General features: G+C 47.8%; 1 protein-coding gene across 2 annotated transcripts in view; it reads left to right on the forward strand.

Annotated features, from left to right (window-relative positions):
• Inpp5d (inositol polyphosphate-5-phosphatase D) overlaps positions 1–24,326 on the forward strand; it is a 113,464-nt gene that overhangs the window by 82,003 nt on the left and 7,135 nt on the right. For both annotated transcript variants that reach the window (XM_059278260.1, XM_059278261.1), the window contains 15 exons: positions 2,025–2,131; positions 4,377–4,479; positions 6,200–6,396; positions 6,821–6,938; positions 7,972–8,068; positions 8,556–8,694; positions 10,083–10,191; positions 10,319–10,407; positions 12,811–12,892; positions 16,021–16,110; positions 18,481–18,594; positions 19,809–19,891; positions 20,734–20,821; positions 21,711–21,860; positions 22,831–22,927. In XM_059278260.1, coding sequence (XP_059134243.1) covers positions 2,025–2,131; positions 4,377–4,479; positions 6,200–6,396; positions 6,821–6,938; positions 7,972–8,068; positions 8,556–8,694; positions 10,083–10,191; positions 10,319–10,407; positions 12,811–12,892; positions 16,021–16,110; positions 18,481–18,594; positions 19,809–19,891; positions 20,734–20,821; positions 21,711–21,860; positions 22,831–22,927 — 1,663 coding nt within the window. The remainder of the gene's footprint in view (positions 1–2,024; positions 2,132–4,376; positions 4,480–6,199; positions 6,397–6,820; positions 6,939–7,971; positions 8,069–8,555; positions 8,695–10,082; positions 10,192–10,318; positions 10,408–12,810; positions 12,893–16,020; positions 16,111–18,480; positions 18,595–19,808; positions 19,892–20,733; positions 20,822–21,710; positions 21,861–22,830; positions 22,928–24,326) is intronic.

Genomic DNA, 24,326 nt, shown 5'->3' on the forward strand with positions numbered 1-24,326 from the left:
CAGGACAAGCTTAACACAGTGCTTTTATTCCTTGAGAATTTCATACATGTCTACAATGTATTTTGATCATATTCACCCCACACTCCTTCCCTAACGCCTCTTACATCCACCCCCACCCAGCCCTCCCTCCCAACTTCATGGCCTCTGACTGACTCAGTCCAGTTGGTGCTGCCCATGTGCTCATGAGAGTGAGACCATCCCCTGGGTCTTGGTGCCTACCTGGGGCCATACCCATAAAGAAAATTGGCTCTTTCCCCACGAGCAGCTGCCTGTCAATAGTTCCTCAGCTAAGGGAGGGGTTCTTGAGCCCAACTCAGGAAAAGAAGAGCAAAGGAAAAGACTAGGGGCTAGTCTGTCAGGAGCCTCGCCATAGTCACAGTGACAGCATTGAGTGTTTAGCAAAAATATGGTGTTGGAAAGATGATGGGGAAACAGAAATTATGTTCGGTAGGGGGTTAGAGGGGAGTACAAGGTTGTATGTGTCGACAACAACAACAAACAAAACAAACAAACCAACAAAAACCCAACTAAACCTTCACCTTCTGCAGTAGAAAGCTAATATGTAATAGGAAATCTTTCCTGTGTTGTGTATGTGTGTATGGTGTGTGTGGTGTGCATGAGTGTGGGCATGAGCTGTGGCTGTGTGCTGTGTGGAGGTCAGGGGACAGCTCCCAGGAGTCAGTCTTGCCTTCTACCTCATTTCTGCCGCTTTGTGCATACTCCTGGCTGGCTCCAGAGTTTCTAGGTAATTCTGTCTCCACCTCCCATCTCCCTGGAGGAATACAGCATGCTACTGAATCTAGATTTTTCTTAGTTCTCAAGATTGGAAGTCAGGTCACCAAGGCAAATGATTTTACTCACTGGGCCATCTCCTGACCCTAGAAAATATTTTCAAATGAAACCTCAAGATTAGGACGCTGAGGATTTTTTTTTTTTTTTTAAACATGGGGTGGGGGCTGGAGAGTTAGCTCGGGGGTTAAGAGCACTTGTTGCTCTTGCAGAGGATCTGGATTCAATTCCCAGAATCCACATGATGGCTAACAACCATCTGTAACTCTGGTCAAGCAGGATTGGGGGGAATCTAATGCCCCCTTCTGGTATGTGGTTCACAGATACATAAGCAGGCAAAATAACCACACACATAAAATTAAAAAATTAAAATTAAAAAGAAGCAAGAAATGTTAAATGATAAATTTCCAAAGAGTTAATTGAGAAACTTGAAATTAACTGCCTTTATGGGGCAGGACATTGGAGGAAGGTGGAAAGGAAAGGTACTATTAACTAAAGGGGAAAAAATATGGAATGATTTAATTCTTTTTCTTTCTTTTTTCTTTTCCTTTCTTTCTTTTTTTTTTTTTTTTTTTTTTTTTTGAGACAGGGTTTCTCTGTGTAGCCATGACTGTTCTGGAATTCTCTCTGTAGACCAGGCTGGCCTCAAGCTCAGAGATCCATCAGTCTCTGCCTCCCAAGTGCTGAGATTAAAGGCGTGCACCACCACTGCCTTGCTCATTTTTAATTTTATCTTTATTATTTTCAATTGTGTGTATGTGTCTGTGTAGAAGAGTGCAGATGCCCCCAAGAGACCAGAGGAGTCAGATCCCCCTGAAACTGGAATTACAGATGGTTGTGAGCTGCCTGATGTGGGCGCTGGGAATTGAACTCAGGTACTCTGAAAGAGCAGTATATGCTCTTAACTGCTGAGCTAGCTCCCTAACCCTTCAACTTTTGATAAGAAATGAAAACTACAACTTTTATGTGAGTTTTTCACAAATGAAGCGAAACAGACAGGAGCCGGGGAAGCAGAGTGGCATGGAGAGAGAAAGATCAAGGATGGACAGAGTCACACAGTCTGTGTAGTGAAGCCACTTCTAGACGGTTGTGGGTACCACACTTCTCAAGGTGCACCCCTAGGGCTCAGCCTGGGTATGTGAGGGTCAGGTCGAGGGTTGGTGCCTAGAATGCGGTGGACATTGGACATGTTGAAGGAGCAGACGATAACTCAATGAACCTCTGGTTTTCTGAAGTCCTGCAGCTCATCAAGTCCCAGAAGTTTCTGAACAAGCTGGTGATTTTGGTGGAGACAGAGAAGGAGAAAATCCTGAGGAAGGAATATGTTTTTTCTGACTCTAAAGTAAGTGACAATAGATATCTAATGGAGGGCAAGAAGGGACACGTGTCTGCAGGACGGCGATATGCCAGGGGGTGCAGTCATTAGCTCCCTGGGTTGTAGAGCACCCTTTTCACAGCTGGGAAGCTGAGCTTAGGTGGTCAGGCTCTGGGCCAGCTGGTTCTACTTCTGCAGGATCACGAGTGCTGTCTTCCAGCTGAGAGAAGGCACCCCGGCTCATGCCCAGTGCTGAGCTGGCCAGGAGGCTTCTGGAAATGGTGTCTCTTGGCTAGACTTAGGAGCCCTTTGGGCCAGCTTTGGATTTAAATCTGAGGCCTGGCCAATACTTCCTTGTGAGGACTTCTGTTTTGAAACTCTGCCCCGCTCTGCGGAAGTAAGGTTCCTCTGCCATCATGGCTGACAGAGGAAGAGGCACTATGGGCCAGCAGAAAACCCCTGGATGTGGTTCTCTGTCCTCTGATTGCTCACCTCAGAAGTCACCTCAAATGGTCTGAATCCCACACAGAGGCTCTGCTGGCCATGCTCATCAGTACCATTTATATGAGGCATAAACAATGGATGGAAGAGCAGATAGTGTGTGCATCCTGACGTGTGGCTGACCCTGCATGTCAGATACTAGACAGGCTACTGGGGGAGGAGGGGCTCCTAGTAGTCTCACGGAGGTGACTCCCGCCAAGTTCCCCAGGCATCTGCTTTCACCCGGCCTGGGAGTGAGTATGAGGGAACAGCGGCAGGCATGGGCTGACAGGAACAGTGGAGAGGGAACGCAGACAGAAGACAGGAAGTAGAGAGAGGAGGTCACACAGCTGGGCAGTGTTCTGGACTTCAGGAGCACAGGTCCAAAACTGGTTACTTCTGCCCAGTGGCTGCCCAATGGAAAGGGCTGAGACACCGACCCTTGCCAGCCTCAGCTAAAGACAGGCTTCAGTAAAGAAGCCGCGGTTATGTCTTGATGAGCTGGGTTCTGGAGTGGGCAGTCATGAGAGTCGCAGCCATGAGGCTGAATCATATAAAATTGCTGGCTTTGTAACCAGGGACACCAGGCATCCGGCCTTTCCTGTTGCACTACTTGAAATTTTGTGTCCTCTCATTTAAAACCAGCTGCCCTATGGACAACAGCCCTCTTGACTAAGAGAGGGACAAGTCAGCTTCATGCCCCACTGTGAACACAGGAAAAATACGTGCAAAAGATTAGGGAGGCTCTTGTCTTGGTATACTCTCTTGTCTTTGCTTAGTTTCGATAAGTTTTCTTTTTTAAAAAAATGTTGGATTTGTGTACTTGGAGGTGGGGCTTGCACGTGCCACAGGACATGCGTAGGGGTCAGAGGACAGAAGTCAGTTCTCTCTATCTACCATCTGAGTCCCAAGGATTGAACTCAGCTCCACAGCAAACGCCTTCGCCTGCCAGGCCATTGCATTGGCCCTGGTTTCTTTAAATTTTCTTTTATTGAGTAAGTAATTCAGTCTCATTGGTTTTTTTTTTTTTTAAAGTATCAAATACAAAAGTCAAAAGTTTAAAACAAAAGCAGCACTCACCACTAACTGACTCTGGATTATCCCCTTCCAGGTGTCTTAAGGGCTTTTTGTTTGTTTTTATGTTTTGCTTTGGTTTGGACTTTTTTGAGACAGGATTTTGCAATGTAGCCCTGTCTGGCCTGGTACTCACTGTATAGCACAGGCTGACCTTGAACTCACAGCAGCCTTGTAACCTCAACCTCCCACGTGCTGGGATTAAAGGCATGAATTCCCATGCCCCATGCATGTTTTTTCTTAAGATGATAGTGTAGTGGTGGCACCCAGACCGTATTCACCAAATAGCTTCTCATAACTAATGTTGTATCATGGCCACTTCTCTGTGGCTAAGGTACTTCTGTACCATAATTTTAAAACTCTGTGGAGTTCTAGCTTAGGAATGGTGTACAACATGGTTATCTGTGAGTCCCCTGCCTATGGACACGCTGCAGTACTCTGATGTGGTTGGATCTTGGTGCAGCTTCTGATTTTTGGCTTCAGATGACACCCTTGCAGCTGAATGGCTGGGTCCGAGAAGCCACATGCTCATGGCTTGAAACAACACCTCTCTCCAGGTGGCTGCTCTTCTTGTTTACAGAGATATATAGAAAACTCGTTCTAATATATATATACAAAATGCCCCCTCAGTGTTTTTTAAGCTGATCACATCCTTCGTAGAAGCCATTGTGCAGGGAGGTGGAGGTCCTTCTCAGTGTGTCTGCCCTTCCTCCTCCAGAAGAGAGAAGGTTTCTGCCAACTGCTGCAGCAGATGAAGAACAAGCATTCGGAGCAGCCGGAGCCCGACATGATCACCATCTTCATTGGCACTTGGAACATGGGTGGGTCCCTGTGCCCCCTCCCTCCTACCAGTTTTGCTTGGGTCCACCTTCCTGCCTCAGCATCTGCAAATGGCACAAGGGGGCGCCTCCATCTCTTGTTCAGAGTCCTGGTCTCGGTCCCATCTGTACGACCTCTTTTCTAGAGAATTCTACCTTTGTCCAATGATGATGAACAAGAAAAATACTGAGCTTTAGGACTAGTGCACCCCAAGAGTAGCCACAATAGGTAACTCTGTAGCTTGCCAAAGGACCCCAGGTCTTGAAGGAAGAAGTCAGACCCTGATTTATGTAGGGAGGAGGTGAGGGGAGAAATAGAATGATCAGTGGATGGATAGATGGGTGGATGGGTGGGTAGATGGATAGATAGGTAAATGGCCCTCAGTTTAAATTCTGTGTAAATAATATGTAAGTTTTTAGCATAGGTGTGTGGCTAGAAGTAAATAAACAGCAAATATATATGCTAAATATATGGTAATATATTCCATATGATAAATATGTAAGTGAAATATTTAAATAATTATTTGGTATAAGTACTCAGCTAGAAATAAAAACTAAAATACAAAATATATATTGGGCTAAATATATACTATATATTTATATATATTATCACATAATATTATATTAAATATATACATTATACTAATTGTCAATTATACTATATAATGTTTTGGTATAAATACTGATCTAGAAATAAATAGTTAGAAGATGTCCAATTAAATCTGAATCTTAGACAGACAACCATTGCATGGGGAATACTTATTTTAAAAATCACCCATCTACCAGAAATTCAAATTTAACAGGTATCTTAGACTATTATTAACTCCTTAGGCTCTCACTCACAAGGGCTCATGCATGTGACACGGGGAAATTTCTAGTTTTCTTGTCTGCCTGTAAAGAGTTCTTTTGGTTGGACGTGGTGGGATCTTTCCACTGTACAGAGCAGGGGTGCCCTTCCGGGAGAAGACACATGGGTGGGGCAAGCTGGAGCCCTGCTGCACATGGGCAGGATGGGAAGGTCTCCATATGTGGTCACTGAGAGTCTGGGAAGCAGAGTTTGCAGCGATTGTTATTCGGATTCTTGGCTTCCTGTTTCTCTGTTGGCCAAGAGACACACACCTCTTTGGAGTATGGGGAGAACATCTATCTACCCAGCCTTAAGGCATCTCCAGAAGTAGACCTCCCATCCTTCCTTGGAGAAGCTGCTCCCACTCATTTTTTAAAATAGAAGCTGAGGAACATTGCATGCTCTTCCTGTTTCCCTGCTGAACACCTCATCATCTCAGTTCTTAGCTGAACGGAACTTCCTTCCGGGAAGCCTTTGGTGTTTCCTGGCAGTGGGATAGAAGCCTCCATCCTGAACATGTCACTCACCATCAGAATTGTAAACTCCTGAGTGACAGGCAGGGCCACAGCTCATGTGTTACTGCCACGCTAGAGCCCAGGACATGTTTGCCACCTGTTCAGTTAGATCAGGGCTCCGTAGAGGATCTCGCAGTGTTCCATTCTTGGGAATGTAATAGTATCTTTACAACAAGATCTCACTGAGCTCTGACCACCGCTGACATGTAAGGTGATCTCAGTACTGAGTTCTTCATCTAGGGCATTTGTCTCAGTGATTTTTGTAACTATGTGATCCTCCTTCCCCACTGTTTTGAATCCCCCTGATGCCCTTGACCTGACATGCCTTTGACTCACTTGGTGTTGGGTTTTGCTGTTGAAGGTAACGCACCCCCTCCCAAGAAGATCACGTCCTGGTTTCTCTCCAAGGGGCAGGGAAAGACGCGGGATGACTCTGCTGATTATATCCCCCATGACATCTACGTGATTGGCACCCAGGAGGACCCCCTTGGAGAGAAGGAGTGGCTGGAGATACTCAGGCACTCCCTGCAAGAAGTCACCAGCATGACATTTAAAACAGTGAGCTGCTGGCCCAGCCCTGGGTGGGGAAGACAATATGCTTTTCTAAACATCTCAGAAAGTCAGACAAGATACTTCCAAAGATGTATAGGAGCTCAGTGGTCCCCCATTTTCAGAGTGAAAGATATGCATCCAGGTGCCATCCTCAGAATAATAGAGTCCTGAGTCCCCTACCTTCCCCACTCCTGCTTAAAAGGATAATCTTTACTTCCTGGAAGTACCTTCAGCGCCAGGTCTCATCTGTGAGGTACTTTGTCTCACTCTTAGGCATCGTTAGAAGTTCCCCCTGAAAGCTAGGGATTACAGACAGGGTATCTTACTCTCGGGGTGAGAGCTGGGGTGAATCCCTTTGGGGTTCTCAGGATTCCAACACTAAACCCCAGCCCGATGTCGCAACATCATCTCCCGCCGCCACCACCACCAGGTCGCCATCCACACACTCTGGAACATTCGCATAGTGGTGCTTGCCAAGCCAGAGCATGAGAATCGGATCAGCCACATCTGCACTGACAATGTGAAGACAGGCATCGCCAACACCCTGGGTGAGCATAGAGGGGGGTCCCAGTCCCCTGCTGCACCTCTTCTTTCTCTTGGCAATGTCCCCAGATTAAACCCTGAGGCCTGTCCTAGGTTCCCTTAGGCTTTAGCAAATCTGAATCATTTCTCCTGCAAAAACTCATCCAGGGTCTATACCAGCTCTGGAGAGCTGGTTAAAGTGTGGGTTCTGACTTAGTAAGTCTCAGGTGGTTTCCAAAGTGCCATTGGCCCGAGATCTGATCCTCCGTACAGAACCCCATGGGACAGTGCTTGCTTAGCGTATGCAAGGTCCAGGGTTGGGTCCCGAGCACCAAAAGAAAGTTAAACAGATATCTCTCCCCCCAATAAAAATGATATATATGCTATTTTGGTTGGTGATGGCCCGTCTATCAACCCTTTGCCTTCTAGGGTTTGTCAAGCACATATTTTTAAGCCCTAGAATCTCTGGTTTAGGCATCTGGAATCTGCCTCTCCAGTGGACCCCCTGAGGCTACTGTGTTGACCTAGGGAATATACTTTAAAAACCACTAATGTAAAATAAAAATAAATTAAAACATGAGCAAGGGGTGTGTGTGTGTGTGTGTGTGTATGAGAGAGGGAAGGGAGGAAGGGAGGGAGAGAGAAACGGGGGTGGTAGTGAAGGTTTTTTATCCCACTGGAGACCCTGAGTAGATAGATAATCAGTTTACTTAGCTGGGGGCAGGGGGTACACCCCCCCAAGTCCCAAGGTTTCAGGCTGCTATGTTCCTCTTTGTCCCCTATCAGCTCAGTACAGTGACCCCCCAACATCTCAGACCCAGAAATGGATGACAGCAACATCCTCCTTCTTCTGTTCTATATAGAAAATCACAAGGCTGCTACCATCTGTCCATCACCGGCATGCCCCACCCCTTGTGACCTGTCTACTTTGCCCTCTTTCCTCAGTCTGCTTCTCTCACTCTTTTTTAACAGCGTTAGTGCCCTTTACCTCACCTCAACTTGCGACCCCTTGACAAGCCTACCTGGTTGACATTCTGCTTCTTTTCTTTCTTCCCTCAGGAAACAAGGGAGCTGTGGGGGTGTCCTTCATGTTCAACGGAACCTCCTTGGGGTTTGTTAACAGCCACTTGACTTCTGGAAGTGAAAAGAAACTCAGGTAATGGCCTCCATGCCCTCTGCACACCCGGATGGCTTGCTCCGCCTCAGACCTTCTGGGCCTCTGTTGTCGAAACAAAGACAACTATAGCACAGTACAGACCTCAGGTGTATGTGACTCTTGTCTGGAGGACAGAAAAGATACTTATGTCATTAACCTAATAGGTCCCTTAAACCTGGTCCATTTCTAAAGGAAAATGGACATACTCCTCAGGAACATCCTGTAGCTCAAAGCTCATTCTGTCTGCAGGCAATCCTGTTGTGACCATAGCCCTCTAGTACATTTACTGATCCTACTTCCTGATGGGTAGATTCCTGCTTGGGATCTAGACTCTGTGATCCCACTTGGGTCTCCCAGGTATGCTCAGGTGCCCACTGAGACAGAACTGCAGTCTACGCCTGTTTCCCCCATGTCACCCCTGACTTCCTGCCATGGCAGAGTGAGGACCTGTGCCGGATGCTAGAAGGCCCTTGTTTCCCTGAATTAGGCGAAACCAAAACTATATGAACATCCTGCGGTTCCTGGCCCTGGGAGACAAGAAGCTAAGCCCATTTAACATCACTCACCGCTTCACCCACCTCTTCTGGCTTGGGGATCTCAACTACCGTGTGGAGCTGCCCACCTGGGTAAGGAGAATCTGCCTTGAGCGGAGCTGTACAGGGACAGAGCCTCCCAAGAGTCTGCTCAGGACAGACGGACGAGCAAAGAGACACATGAACACTCAGAACCAGGCTAAGGCAGCCGCTCCCCTCTGGGACTCATGAAGCTCCTGTCTCGGAGCCTCTGTCCTTCTTTACCGTTCCTTTCTGATTGGGTCTACTTTGCCCCAGGACTTCAGTGGCCACCCCTCATCACTGCCACTGTCCCTGCAGTCTGCCAGCCAGCCAGCAGCAGCCTGGCTTGGTGAGGAAGCACAGGTGTCAGGGGGGAGCAGCTCACTTATCTCAGCCAATCATGGCATCATTAGTGGGTCTAAGGCATTGCTTGCCTGCCTACAGGAAGGGGACCAACAGATGTGACCCCGGGATGAGTCTACAACCTACACAGTTGTTTTTCATGCTCATAAAAGTTGAAGCAGGAGACAGTGTGGTGTGGAACAGTGAGTGTCCTTCTGTCGGGAAGTCGGAGTTAGCAGCCTGTTTCACTCCCACTGAGGGACTTTAGTGCATTCCCACACTCTAGTCCTGTGAGGACAAGGGGACACAGCAGGAGCTGACCCTGTTTTACAATCAAGCACACAGAGAGGCCAGAGAGACCAGACCGCTGAGAGGAGATGATGCATTGTTTGTAGTTGTGGTTGAACCTCGGGTGTCCCTTTATCTCAAGCATTTCTCCATGGGACCCCATGTCCCTGAGCCATCTCTGGGCCTTCAGCCACCATCAAAGCTCTGTAGACTGAGCGTCTGCAGCCAGCCACCTTCCTCACCAGAGATCCCCAGGTGACATCTTTCCTCCCTGAGAGTGAATAGGCAGGTATGAGAAGATGTGAGAAGGATTCATATCCTTACCTTCCTGGGGAAGGGTTGCCATAGCTCCACACTCACCTGGGCAGGAGCCCAGGGCCTGGTTCAAAGTCACAGAGAAGTAGAGAGGAGGGAGGCCTGCTAGACACCAAGGCCAGCACAGCCCCTGCCCCACAGTGTGGCACCAATTCTTGCTGAGTGGGTCTCAAGGAGGGTGATGCTCAAGGCCTTAGAACCAGGAATTCCCTCCCACCTGTGGGTTTACAGCTGGATGCCCTTGTTCTCACAGAAAGAGCCAGTGAAAGCAAAGGAAACATTCTGCCTGTCTCATGAAGTGTTACTAACAATGGTGTTTAAAAGCCAGTATGCAAAAACAACAGATCCCATGTGCAAATTTGGGCTAGCCTGGAGCTAGTTATGGTGATGTTACAGCCTTTCCAGGCATTCCTTATTCTTACAGCGACTGAGATGCGGCTGGGGCCCAGGCCTTGGTGTGATCAGTGGGAAGGGTGGTGAGGAGTGGGGTCTGACCTGGCGTGTCTGCATTCCAGGAGGCAGAGGCCATCATCCAGAAGATTAAGCAGCAGCAGTATTCAGATCTGCTGGCCCATGACCAACTGCTCCTGGAGAGGAAGGAACAGAAGGTCTTCCTGCACTTTGGTGAGAGCACACTGTCTCTCCTTTGCACCCTTCCACACTGTTTTCTCTCTGCCTGGATGACCAAACCAGGGAGGGGCCGTGTCTGCAGAGGAGGGGAGCCAAACTGGGGAGCCTGTGTCTGTTTCAGAGGAGGAGGAGATCACCTTCGCCCCCACCTACCGGTTCGAAAGGATGACTCGGGACAAGTATGCCTACACGAAGCAGAAAGCCACAGGGGTAAGTCCTCCCGGAGCAGCTCTCGGCCCCTCCCACTTCCTTTGCCCAACTCACCATTCCATGGTGGTTCCTAGAAAGTGGGACACATCCTCCATCAGCAGGCGGCAACAAAAACAGAAATTAGGATGCACCTGCGGGGGCTGGGGATGTACCTCAGTTAGGAGTGCTTGCTTGGTGTGCACAAAGCCCCGGATTCCGTCTCCAGCCTCAAGCCAGGCATGGTACCATGAACCTCTTATCCCACTACTCAGGAGATGGAGGAAGCAAGAGGCTCAGGAGTCCAAGGTCATCCCTGACTACATAGTGATTTTGAGGCCACTTTGGGCTTGATGAGACTGTCTCTAAAAACAAAACCTTCACATGCAAAAACTACCACCAACTCTCACACACAAAATGCTGAATTAGTAATGATCCTATTCTAAGATGCTGAGAGAATTTTGAAGTGTTGGTTGTTAACTGTATAGAAAGGCTAGTTTTAAAGATTTGTTTATTTTTATTTTATGTGGGTGGATGTTTTTGCCTGTATGAATCACATACATGCAGTGCCCACAGAAGACAGAAGAGGGTGTTGGATCCCCTGGAATGGGAGTTATAAATGCTTGTGAGCTGCCCTGTAGGTACCGGGAACCAAACCCAGAGCCTTCTGCAGGATCAACCAGAGTTCTCAACCACTGAGCCCTCAGTATAGCCCTGTAAAACTGATTTTAAAAGACCAAAATAAATGAAGTCCCCCACCCCCAAATTCTGTTAGCTGAGATTGAACAGGTTTCCATGCATCTGAGTGTGGTGGTGCATGCTTGTAATCCCAATATTTGAGAAGCTTAGGCAGGAAAATCATAGGTTCAAGGCCAGCCTGGACTAGATAGATAGACTCCAAAACAACACCAGCAAGACTGGTCTCTTTGCTACAGGGCTTATCAGAACCTATAAGAGCTTCTGAGCATTTTAGTTCTCCATAGGTAAAGTCTAACTAAACTGATCACAGAGTGACTATAATATATTAACAAGGCCACTCCTATTGAAAGGAACAGTGTTTAGGGAAAGATGCAATAATATATTCATTTATTCAAAGAGTTACTGATGGGTGAGGAACTCTCCTGGGTGGTGAGAGGTCAGAACTGAAAGAACATTGACCCCAGGCTGTTTATAGGAGGAGAGAGAAGACAAGCATGCAACTGACTACCCCAGTAGTTAGCATGATGTCACAAGGAGCAGGCAAAGGAGGAGACAACCATTGGACAGGAAGGATGGGGAGGCTTTTTAAAGATGCCATCTGAGGTGCCTTGAAGGGCAGCGGGAATATGGACAGGGAGGTATGAAGGGAGAGAGGGGTTACACATTTCAAGTTCAAGGAGCCACTAGAGAGAGCCCAGCCAAGCACAAGTTCTGGACGTTGGTCACTTTTCATGGGGTCCAACCCAAGGCCATCAACCTAGATGGGTCCAGGGGTAAGCAGTACCAGATGCTGGGCACTGAGAGCTGCTTAAGCTAAGGATGCAGAGAGAAGGCTCAGAGCCTTGTCTGGATGAGATCTAGGTACTGCTTGGGCCTGGGGGAGGAGACAATGTAGGCTTGGAGGGTTCTAGCAGGAAGGAAGAGGGGTCCAGGTGCAAGGTGAATTAACCTCATTCATGAGCAGCACTCCAGGACATCTGAAGGTGTTGAGCCCAAAGTTGAGTTTAAAGAGTTGAAGAGTTTAAAGCTTAAGTGAATTAAGCAGACTCAGAAAGGCAAATATCACATTTTCTCTCATGTGCAGATTTTAGATTTAAATATATATTCTTATTTCTACTTTTAAACATAAAAATATTTTTATATTATTTACATATAACACACACATATGATATATATGCCATCAAAGCAGAAAGGAGGCTATGTGGGGGAAGGAAGAGAGCCAGAAGAGGTGGGGAAGGGGAAGAAGAGCAGGCACTAAGGGATGAATGTGGGCAAAGTATGATGGTACAAAGATGAAAATGTCATGGTGAAACCCATTATTTTGTATGCTACCCTATGAAGAAACAGTCACAAAATAGCATAAAGGGCTGAGATGGCTCAGTCATTAAGAGTACTGGATGATCTTGCAGAGAACCTGAGTTCAGTTCCCAGCACCTACATGGCTGCTCACAACTGACTGTAACTCCAACTCCAGGGCCTCCAACACCCTTTTCTGACCTCTGGGCACTGCACCCATGTGGTGCACATACATATATGCAGAGAAAACATTCACACACAGAAATTATATTTGAAATAGCTTAAAGTTACCTGCAGGGAAGTTCCCTAAAGAGCCAACAATGGATGAATTTGTGGATGGCAGATTTTCCCAGTTAATATTGGAGTTTTCGTTTTTTACTAATAACAAAGGAAGTAGCATGCCTGCTATAAAACAGTGATGTTGCTTTGCAGATGAAGTACAACCTGCCCTCCTGGTGTGACCGAGTCCTCTGGAAGTCTTACCCCCTGGTACATGTGGTTTGCCAGTCCTACGGTGAGTGGAGCACTAGGGAATGTAGACTAGGTTTGGGGTTCTGAGGACAGCGGCAAACCGAGGGTCTTCAGTGTGCTTGGAGCCCCAGTGAGGAATCCCGAAAGAGTTGGTACCTCCCTGTCCTTCTTGGCCTGCAATGCAATAAGTAGCCCTGCTCAGAGAGAGATTCAAATTATAAAGCACTTCTAAAAGCAGCTTCTTCCTTTTTTCTTTTAATTGAGAACTTCATACAGTCGTAAGTATTCTGATCAAATCCACCCCCACTTCCTCCCCTCCAGTCCCTCTCCTATCCCTCCCGGCACTCTACCCTCCCAATTTCATGTACTCTTTCTCTCTCTTTTTAAACCCACTCAGTCTACTTAGTGCTGTCTGTATGTGTGTGGGTGTAGGAGCATCTACTGGAACATGGGTAGCCTTTTAGAGACCAAATCCCTGAAGAAAATATCCTGTCCCTCCCCCAGCAGCCACCAATGGCCAGTAGCTGCTCAGCTAGGGGTGGGACTACATGAGCCCCTCCCCCATCCGTGCTGGGATTTTGGATGGCTTGATCTTGTGCAGATCTTGTACATGCAGTCATAGCTGTTTTGGTTTGCTCTCATATTTCACAAGTGTTTCACTGCATCTGTCCACTCCCTCTGACTCTTACAATCTTTCTACCCCCTCTTCTGCAACAATCCCTGAGCCTTAGAGGGTGTAGGTGTGATATATATGCCCCATTTAGAACTGAGCACTCTGTAATCTTTTTCTCTGCATGTTGACTACTTGTGGGTCTCTGTGTTAATTGTCATCTACTGCAAAAAGAAGCTTCTCTGATGAGGACTAAGAAATGTACTAATCTAGGGATATAAAGATAATACTTAAAGGACAATATAATACTGTGATAATTTAGCAGAATAATAGTAGTAGGTTCTCCCCTAAAGCATGTGGTCCAGCCAATCACAGGTTTTTGGCCCAGTTAACAGTAACAGACATGAGTTCTGTCTTGAGGGGTGGGTTTTAAATTCAGTCAGAAAGAGGTTGGTTACTCCCACATTTACACCACTACTGCACCCATGGGTATATCTTTCCACGCCAGTTGTCACTGTGGCTCACGGGGTTCACAGATAGGTAAGATTGCTGAATATTTGTCTTCTCTAATAGCATAAATAGGATCTTCAGGTACTATTCTTTTTAGAAGAATCATATGGAGTTTGAGTAATATAAAAGCGATGTTTTTGCAGGTATAAAACAGCCAACTACCAGGGATTCAGATGGTTCAACCTAATAGATATCCTTAAATGTATTCATGTGGATTTGGGGAGACCTAAGAATATTTCACTGTGAGGCTAGAGATATGGCCCAGCACTTAAGAGCACTTGCTGGTTTTCCAGAGGACCTGAGTTTGGTTCCCAGCACACCCACTAGATGGCCCGCAGCTACCTATAACTGCAGCTCCAAGAGATACATCTCCCTCTTCTAGCCTCCAGGAGTATCTGTACACACACGCACACACACACATACACACACACACACACACACACACGCACACACACATGCACGCGCACACACACATTCACTTTGACTAGTGCCTAGTCAATGGCACTCAACTCTCATCCCACAATGCACCACGAATGAGCAATTCACAAGCCAGAGACCCCTGATGGGCAGTTCATGACCCATACCTGTTCAGCTGAGCCCTCATACCTACCCACCCCTCAGTAAGGAAATAGGTTGGGGGAGTTTTGCCACTGTCTGGCAGCTGCCTTATGGTCCCACCCTCTCTGGAGACCGCTAAACTCTGATTCCACAGATGAAGTTGCTTTCTGTTCCCTTTATCTGTTCATATCTACCGTCACACTGGGCTAGTTTAGCATATGCATCACACACACACACACACACACACACACACACACACACACACACACCCTTCTCTTGATCTGTGTTGCCCAGAACTGACCTCACTGGATGACCTTCCTACAGCACCTTTACATGTGCGGTGCAGCAGCATCTCTTACACTCCTAGCTCACACTCTTACATCTCTTACACTCCTAGGTCACACTCTTACATCTCTTACACTCTTACATCTCTTACACTCTTAGCTCACACTCTTACACTCTTAGCTCACACTCTTACATCTCTTACACTCTTAGCTCACACTCTTACACTCTTAGCTCACACTCTTAAATCTCTTACACTCTTACACTCACAGCTTCAGCCAAGGCACTGTTCTGCCTTCAGAACCTGAAAGTGGGACAGGAGCTATATACAGCTCAGGGGTGGAGTATTTTCCTGCCATGCAAAAGGCCCCAGCTTCAGTCCTAGTGCTACCCAAACCAACCAGACAAAATAAACAAAAGATAGAAAGTACCCATTTCTCATCCTTTACCCAGACTCCCTACCCCAGTCACACTTGAGCTCTTCAGCCCTATGACCCTCTTTCCAGAAATACACAGAGTCCATTATATGGATACCTACTCCCCAAGTCCTCCAGCCTTGAGGTCCTCTCAGTTTCTGTCTCAGAAGATCATGCCAGCTATCTTGGTCAATCAGCTGCCTCTGCAGAGGGCCAAATGATGGTAGAGGCTCAGAGAATTGCCCCTGTCTCTTTTGACCTTGGCCTTCAGAACTGCCTCATAGTACAGGTTTTAGGAAAGGGGAAGGAGATGGGTCTGGAAGTGGCAACTGGGATTGAGGAGGGCACATATCCCACACATCGCCCAGTGTGTGAGGGCCAGAGAGGAAAACCGACTTACACGGAAGGCTGAAGACATAATAGTTTGCTAATAGGCTATTGAGTACCAAAGGACGCAGTAGAAGGGTTTAAAGAGTTGGAGGTGGAGGAGGCCAGGAAGGAGAGGAATGAAAAAAGAGTGTGTATCTAGAACGTAAGGGGAAGACTTGGAGCCCGGGTTTTCTCCAGCTGTTAACGTAATTAGGTATATCGGCCATCTATTGCTGCATAAAGAAATGCCTAAGTCCCCGTTCTTAAAACACTGAAGCCTTTGCTCGAAATCCTCTGGGCTGGACTGAATCTGGACAGCTCATTTCTGCTGTTGGGTGTCAGCTAGCCACATTGAGGTAACTGATCAGCTCTGGGGTTGGCTGGCCTTCTCCATCCCTGCTTAGAAATAACTTCCCTCTCTTGCAGGCAGTACCAGTGACATCATGACAAGTGACCACAGCCCTGTCTTTGCCACTTTTGAAGCAGGAGTCACATCACAATTTGTCTCCAAGAATGGTAAGCAGTGGGCAGTGCCAGCTTTCCTTGTTTTCTTCCAAGACAAGGGCCCTGGGGCATTTACTCTCCGGTTGCAACTACCAGTTGTCCATGTTACATATAGACCCCTGCTTCCCACAGGACCACAGTCTGCCCACCTGGTCTCTTCATGTCCAGGCCACATCACAGTTTCAATCCAGAAAACCTGCTTTTGAAACTCCTTTTGGTGTAGTTAAAAGTGGGAGGTTGTAAATTGGTGTTTACCAAGGTATGGGCTAACGCCAAAGAAGATTCTGGGCTGGGGACACATGGGTGAACGTTTATTCATGATATATGTACTTTAGTGTGTTTTAAATATGTCTCTTCCGGATAAGCAAGTGTTTCAGCTTCCTCCAATTGTGGCATGTTTTATTTAATTACATCCAAGTTTAAAAACTGACTCCAATTAAAGAAACTATTAAGCCAGTGTTAGTGGAGGTGCGTAGTAGGTTGAGATGGTGAAAACTGTGGAGGTGGGAGGCAGATGAGTGAGACCTGGGACTGGAACAAACTGACGTCCAGAGGTGCCGTTATGTTTTCAAATTGCCCAGGCCAGCCATGGTTGCCAGGCTACCCTTGGCACAGGGGGGCTGTGGCCTGTTAATAAGTCCATCCAGCCCTGTCTTAGGTGGTCAGGAAGCCATGTTGTCATCTTCTCTGCCCACTCTTTACTTCAGTGCCGCAGGGATCCTGAGTGTGAGGGACCCAAATACAGGCAGAGGATAACTGTCTCACTCTGTGTCGTCTGTGCTGAGAGACCTAGATGAGACTAAACCATTGTCTTCCTGGGATGCCCTTCTCCCTACCATTGGATCAAACATCTGTGGGCTGATGTGACCTCCCTTCTCCACCCATGTCTTCACACCTGCTAGCCTTTAGGCTCCGCCTCCTCCCGCTCACACCCACCTCCTCTTTCTCTGAGGTCTACAGCATTGGTAGAGCAGCCTCGGTCACCGCTCCCTCAGTCGCCCGCTCCCTCGGTCACCGCTCCCTCGGTCACCCGCTCCCTCGGTCACTGGGTAGAGCAGCTTCCTTTTCAGGCTTGGTTTCCTTCTGCTGGGACTCAGCACACAGCAGATGCCGGAAAATATCCAGCTGTGACGGAACATTTGTCTAAGCAGAGTCTGGCCAAGGTGCTGTGGGGTATAGAAGGAAGGTTGACAGGCATGGTGGAGTTACTCTCAAGTGACTTAGAATTTATATGGGGCCAGGTGGTGGTGGTGGCGGTGGCAGCAGCAGCGGCGGTGGCGGATGCCTTTACTCCCAGTACTCGGGAGGCAGAGGCAGGTGGATCTCTGTAAGTTTGAGGCCAACCTGGTCTACAGAGTGAGTTCCAGGATAGCCAGGACTGTTTCACAGAGAAACCCTGTCTCGAAAAACCAAAACAAGAATTTATATGGGAAGACAGAACACTTGCTTAAAACCAGTTCAAGATCAAGTGTAGTGGTACGCGCCTCGAGTCCCAGCACTTAGGAGCCAGAGGCAACAGGCTCAGAAGTTCAGTGCCATTCTTAGCCACCTAGTGAGTTTAAGACCAGTTTGGGGTATATATAAGACCCCGTCTTACAAAACAAAAACCATGATAAAAACCAGTTTGAGGTGTGTAAATTAACACAGTTATGAGCATGTTAGCTGAAGGCCAACAAGTCCAAGAGCCCACAGCAAGGACTTGGCATAACTGTGCCAAGGAAGTAAGGGCAGCTCTCCCTAGCTGTGGACTCAAAACAGCAGATTTGGGTGGTGAACCTCCAAATGGCTGTATAAACTCTGTCAGAACTAGTGGGGAAATCTGAACGTGTTGGCTCATGCCTTTAACCCCAGCAGTTGAGCGCTTGATGCAGGAGGATCACGAGTTTGAGGCCAGCCTTGCCCATATAGTGAGTTCCAGGCGAGCCTGGACTATCTAGCAAAAGGAAGGAAGGATGGAAGGAAGGAAGGAAGGAAGGAAGGAAGGAAGGAAGGAAGGAAGGAAGGAAGGGGCATAATTAGTTAGTAGGGAGGCTGCAGGTAAGATTGAGGGGTTGCTGAGGCCACACAGATTTGTTGGCAAAACTGAGATTAGATCTTGGGTCCTTGCTGTATTTACTCTTTCTGCTCCACACCCTACATGGCCAGCCTGTGACAGACCAGAGAGGCTGTGGCCATCGTCAGGGATGCTGAGCTTGCATGGTGAGTCATGAAGCTTACTTTAAGGAAAATCTCTCCTTCTGCCTGGACGTTCCCCATCCTTGGGCCCTTAGAGGGAGCCCAGCATGGTGGGTGGACACAGAGGAAAGAAGCTGGAGAGAAGCTGGGAGCAGTCTCCATCTCCAGGTATAGTGTGCAGATGAATCCCTGGTTTGCCCTCTCCAGGTCCTGGCACTGTGGACAGCCAAGGGCAGATTGAGTTCCTTGCGTGCTACGCCACACTGAAGACCAAATCCCAGACCAAGTTCTACTTGGAGTTCCACTCAAGCTGCTTAGAAAGTAAGTGACTGGTAAACCACTCTTAGGGCAACTCTTTCACATAAGTACCTTTTCACTAGTGATCGATCCCTCATTCAATTTCCTTTCTCTCTGATGAGGATTCATGGATGGGCCTCAGTGGGTTCACTGAAGTAGGCTACAGGTGGGGTACCTAAGAGGCTACCCCATGACTATGAGGCTCCTTCTCCACCCCTGTGGTCTGTGTTTCCACTGCCTCAGCCCTAGAGACAGGGGCAGCCACTAGTGTACAGACCCCTGGGCAAAGCTCCAGAACTCTGAAGATCAGACAGGGTCTAAACAGTTGCAGCTGCCTTCCTGTGTGGCCCTGGCCCCCCTTGCCCTTTCCATATCATGGCACTTTCGTTGTGGGGCTCACTGTGGCTGGAAGCAAGGTAGGGATGGACAGTTGCATTTCGGGTGGCCATGTTGAGCACCCACTGTGCTTATGAAGGATCCTTTCTATGCATCTCCAGGCATATTGTCTGAGACTTCCATGCAAGAGAACTAACTACATGCTTTCTACTTCTCCCTGGGATGGCCTCTAGAGTAATGGGGGAAGGGTATGAACCAATTCTGCAAACAGGCATGGGCCTTGCCTCAAGGGCCCCGCAGTGCTGCCAGCCAGAATTCTGCCCCCTCCTACTCTTCTGCACCTTCCTTCTCTAATCCTTCCCAGCCCTTCTGGGGGATAGTACCACCTTCACAACATCCTGAAGCCCCAGCTCTGCAGGCAGGGTCAAAACAGTTCCAACAGGGATGATCGAGTTCCTTGCGTGCGGGTTTTGTGCGGGTGTTTTAAATAAACTATCGAGACATTTGCATAGATTTCTATGGAAACAGCATATTAGAAGACTTAAATTAGAATTTCAAAAGGCTGCTATCTTGAGTGGCGTGGGATGAGCTGTCATGTTTCCCAATCTTCTTGCCTGCGGTGAGATGACTTCTTTGTTGCCTGGTACGTTGCAAAGAAGAGTCAAAAAGGAGGGGGAATCTCTTTGATTTTTCCTAAAAATAATTAGACTGTGTTGGCAAATGACCATCCTTTGAACAAAAACAGAATCCCCAGCAAACCAGATTCCTAAATGGTGCTGAGGCCCTAGAGACTTCAGAAGAAAGAGACAGTCTTCTGTGGTCCAGTAAAGGCGACCCTTAATGTCTTTTCCGTCTGGTCCTGGCTCTGTGGTCCGCAAACCCGGCTTCTTATTCTCTGGCAGGTTTTGTCAAGAGTCAGGAGGGAGAAAATGAGGAGGGAAGCGAAGGAGAGCTGGTGGTGCGCTTTGGAGAGACTCTCCCAAAGGTAATGCAGGAAGAGAAGGTGCCTTGGGGAGGTGGCCGCGACAATGAAGGCCAGCAAGCGGCTGCAGCAGCAGGCCTGCTCAGATTGTCACCACCATCTCAGACCAAGGCCAGAGGGGGCAGCTTAGACTTTCTTCTCCAGTGATTTAAGGCACACTTTTCAACATGGACACGTGACCTCGGTATTCCTAAATGGTTTTCAGCCCCTGGTATGCCCATTCCCCTTTGGTTCTTGTTACCTACTTGGTGCTTATAGTACCTGAGATGGAATCTAAGCCTTTGCATGCACCAGGCAAGCACTCTACCATTGTGCTGTGTTCCAGATAGCTCTGAACAATTTTTAGTATCAGGAAGTTGGGGGCACTGCTGACATTCAGGAGTCTGTCACTCACCAAGTCACACCTTTAGCAAGCCACAGGATACTTCAAGCCCAACTGAGGGTCTTTGGCAAAGAGACACATTTCCCCAGATGGGGAGCGGTCCCATGGTGCCCTCTTTATATGCAGCTGCAGATCTTGGAGGGGCTGGAAGGGAAGGTTTCATTCCAAACCTGGCTGCTGGTCCTTCCTCTGACCCCAGGAATATGCAAAGAAGGGAAGGAAGAACTGAGTCAAGGGACCTGGAAGCTCAACCCAGTTTGAGGATGGGGGGCAGGAAAGAAAGTTACTCCTCACTTGGCTGAGCAAGGGGCTCCACCTGCTCTCTTGGGCATGGAGAGCTAAGACCTGAATTTGGTTGAAAGAACATCTTCAGTTCCATCTTCCTGTGTATTCTAACATCAAGACTGGTGGCCCACATCCACCTTCCCTACCTGTCAACTCTAATCTGGTTCCTCCTCTGCAGCTAAAGCCTATTATCTCTGATCCCGAGTACCTACTGGACCAGCACATCCTGATCAGCATTAAATCCTCTGATAGCGATGAATCCTACGGTAAGCATCCCAGGCCAGGGACCGTACCTGCCCATTAGCCTCAGCCTCTGTAGTGAAGCTGGTAGTGACTCAGCCTTCCAAGCAAGCCTGTCTGCCCTTGCCCATCACACCACGATGCTGCCTCTTACTCTGTCCCTCGATTGCCGGAAGAGCTTTTCCTGATGGGTTACCATCCCTGTTCCTTGTGACTTCTGGGTGCAAATGGTAGCAACCTCCCTCTTAGCCTTGCTGGAGAAGCTGCAGGTACCATTTCATTTTATCTTGACAAGACCTCAAGAGGCAGGTTCTGTTCCCCAAGGAGTAAACAGGTAAACTGTGGCTCATAGAGGTCAAGTGACTTGCCTAGGTCACACAGTCATCATCTGAGCTGTGACTTGAACCTGAATCTTCTTGTGCCACTACACCTCTCTTGTGTCCCCAGCCAGCTCCTCAGACCCAGGTACAGAGCAGCAGCTCCTTCCTGATGCCACACCAGCTCTCCAGCCTGGCCTCCCTTCATTTCAGACTTTTCCTTGTCTAGATGTTTTAGACTGACCTGTGCTCTTACCTGTTCATCTGGTTTTGTTTATTTCTTGTACCATTTCAAACCTTGGGAAGTGAGCTTTCCCTACAGCAATCAGATTAACATTTAATGCTGTTTCTGGGATGGATTTTCTAGGATTTGATTTTTTTTCTTTCCACATTGATCTGTATAGAGTTCTTTTTCCTGAGACCTGAGACATTTGCCCCATGTTGCTGAGGCATTGATCAGAAGGGTGTGTCAGTTAATCCCTGCCTGGCTGATTGCTTCAAGGAATTATCTCCCAGCACAGCAGCTACATCTCTAGGCATGCTCCATGTCTGTCTCATACCCAGGTTTTCATGTTGATGTTGTCTCTCTTTTCCCCAGGTGAAGGCTGCATTGCCCTACATCTGGAGACCACAGAGACTCAGCTTCCCATCTACACGCCTCTCACCCACCACGGGGAGATGACTGGACACTTCCGAGGAGAGATAAAGCTGCAGACCTCCCAGGGCAAGATGAGGGAGAAACTCTACGGTAGGCCAGCCCCTTCCCGGCCTTTCCAGAGGCCGCTGCACTAGGGACGGGCATGCGCTTTCTCTCTGTCAAGTGTTCTGTGATCCATGCCCTCAGAGTAGATCATGGTCGGAAAGCCTCTAGGGTAGCATGGTGGTGCACACTTTTAATACCGACACTCGGGAGACTGAGGCAGGAGTGTCATGAGTTCAAGGCTAGCCTGGATAACATAGTGAGACAATGTTTTTTGACGAGAAGGAAAAAAAGGCATCTTCTTTATCTCTCACAACAGTATGATTATCGCTACTTGGCAGATTGGGAAACTGAGGCATAGATAGGCTAGGTGACTGGCTGAAGGTTACAAACTCAGGAAGTGGCTAAGATAAGGTTCACCCAGGGCTAGTCAGGAGTGGTGGGCACACTGGTTGCTTGCCTGTTATGGAAATAGTGAGAGTAGAACTCACAACAGAGGGCACTGGGGCTCCCCATGCAAGCAAGGCTCTAGTGCCCCAAGGGCCACTGCTCCCGTCCACGTGACTCCCCTGTGCCCTGTGAGGTCTTTTCTCTAGCAGGACAGTGGGTTGAAGAGATAGTGGTCATCACCTAGCAATCACATGCCAAATTCAGAAATAAAGTTGGGGGTCCCTTTAAGCCCCATAAACAGATTAGTTCAGCATGTGACATACTCTGATGTTATGTATCATTTTGTGCTAATCTGACAAGAAATATTTGTCTGTTTTGTCCTTGGCTGAGATAACAAGTTAGAAATATTTCACGAAATAACAACTGAACCATAAGTATCGGCTCTCTCCCTTGTGGAGCCATGGCAGGCATCATTAATCAATCACCAAGCATGAGGATTTTGAAACCTGAAATACCTCTTCCTGCATTTACTTTCCTGCAGTGGCCTGCAAATGGATACCACATTGCCATTTCTAACCCATGTGGTGACCTGGCCCTCACATGTTTTTTCTTGAACCCTCTCTTCCAGACTTTGTGAAGACAGAGCGGGATGAGTCCAGTGGAATGAAGTGCCTGAAGAACCTCACCAGCCATGACCCCGTGAGGCAGTGGGAGCCTGCTGGCAGGTAGATGAAACTCCCAAGATGTACTACTACTAGCTGGGTTGTGTGAGCCAAAGTCCAGGAGAGGGTAAAGTGGGACACAGGAAAGCCAAGGTCGGAGAAGAAGGAATGCTATGGTCTAGGAGCCATTCTCCTACTTCAGTTACACATCCTGAGTTCAAATCTCTACCTTTGGGGAGATCATCATAACTGTGACAAAGGCTTGGAGACTCTTCCATGTTGGAACAGTTCAGCTCAACTGGCCCTTTATGAGCACCTAGTGTATATCAGGAAGAAACCAATATAAACACAGTACAGTCCATGACCTAGGGACTCACCACCAGCGAGTGGAAGGCTGTGCAGTCCAGGAAGAAGGAATTATAGATGACTGAATAATTCTGGGGTAAAAATGCTTTCCCTCTGCCCAGGGAAGCCAGGAACATAAGTGGTCGAAGATCCCCATCTATGACTTCCTAGTTTCAATTTCTGTTGCGTGATAATCCCCCGATAAAAAGCAGCATGGGGATGAAAGGGTTTATTTGACTTTCAAGTCCACTTTACAGTCCATTGTTGTGGAGATTAAGGCAGGAACTTAAAGTATTACATCAACAGTCAAGAACAGAGAGAATAAATCCATGCACCCTTGCTTACTCTCAGCTATTTTTCACTCAGGCACAGTTCAGGTCTCAGCCTAGGAAATGGTGCTGAGTCTTCCTACATTAATTAACAATGAAGACAAGTCCCATAGCCATACCCACAGGCCAAACTGGTCTAGATAATTCCTCATTAAGACTTCTCCCAGGTGATTCTAGATTGTGTTGAGAGAACAGCTAAAACTAACCAACACAGAGAGAGTTAGTGGCACATGCCTTTAATTCCAGCACTCACAAGGTAGAAGAATGCCTGTCTCTGTGAGTTCAAGGTAAGTCTTTTCTACACAGTGAGTTCCAGGACAACCAGAGCTATGTAATGAGAACCTGTCTCAAGGAAAAACAAAACAAAACCAAAAACAACCTACCAACACAGTGACTAACAGGAAGGACTGATTTGAGAATAGCTTGGACGTTCCAAACTGTATTACTAAAGACAGCATTTCCTAGTACCAGAATCACCTCTGTTTCCTAATGTGGCCTTGTTAGTCCTCCTGAGATGGAGCCCAGCATGGAGCAAGATGTGGTGTGTGACTGCAAGGGTACCTAGACTGTCTCCTTCAGTTTTAAGACAGCTGCCTTCCTTAACACCTCCAGCCTCAACCTCCATGACTGCACACTTATCTTACCTTTCTGATGCCTTACACAGAATGTGCAGACCCACGTGTCCCACATGGGCCTTGTCCAGTCTGCCTTGAAAAAATGTACTCTTTACCCCGTCCCCCCAATCCCCCAATCTACTCTGCCACATGCTGACTGGTCTTCTGAGAGCC

Source organism: Peromyscus eremicus, chromosome 13 (genome assembly GCF_949786415.1).
Source record: "Peromyscus eremicus chromosome 13, PerEre_H2_v1, whole genome shotgun sequence".
Classification (NCBI taxonomy): domain Eukaryota; kingdom Metazoa; phylum Chordata; class Mammalia; order Rodentia; family Cricetidae; genus Peromyscus; species Peromyscus eremicus.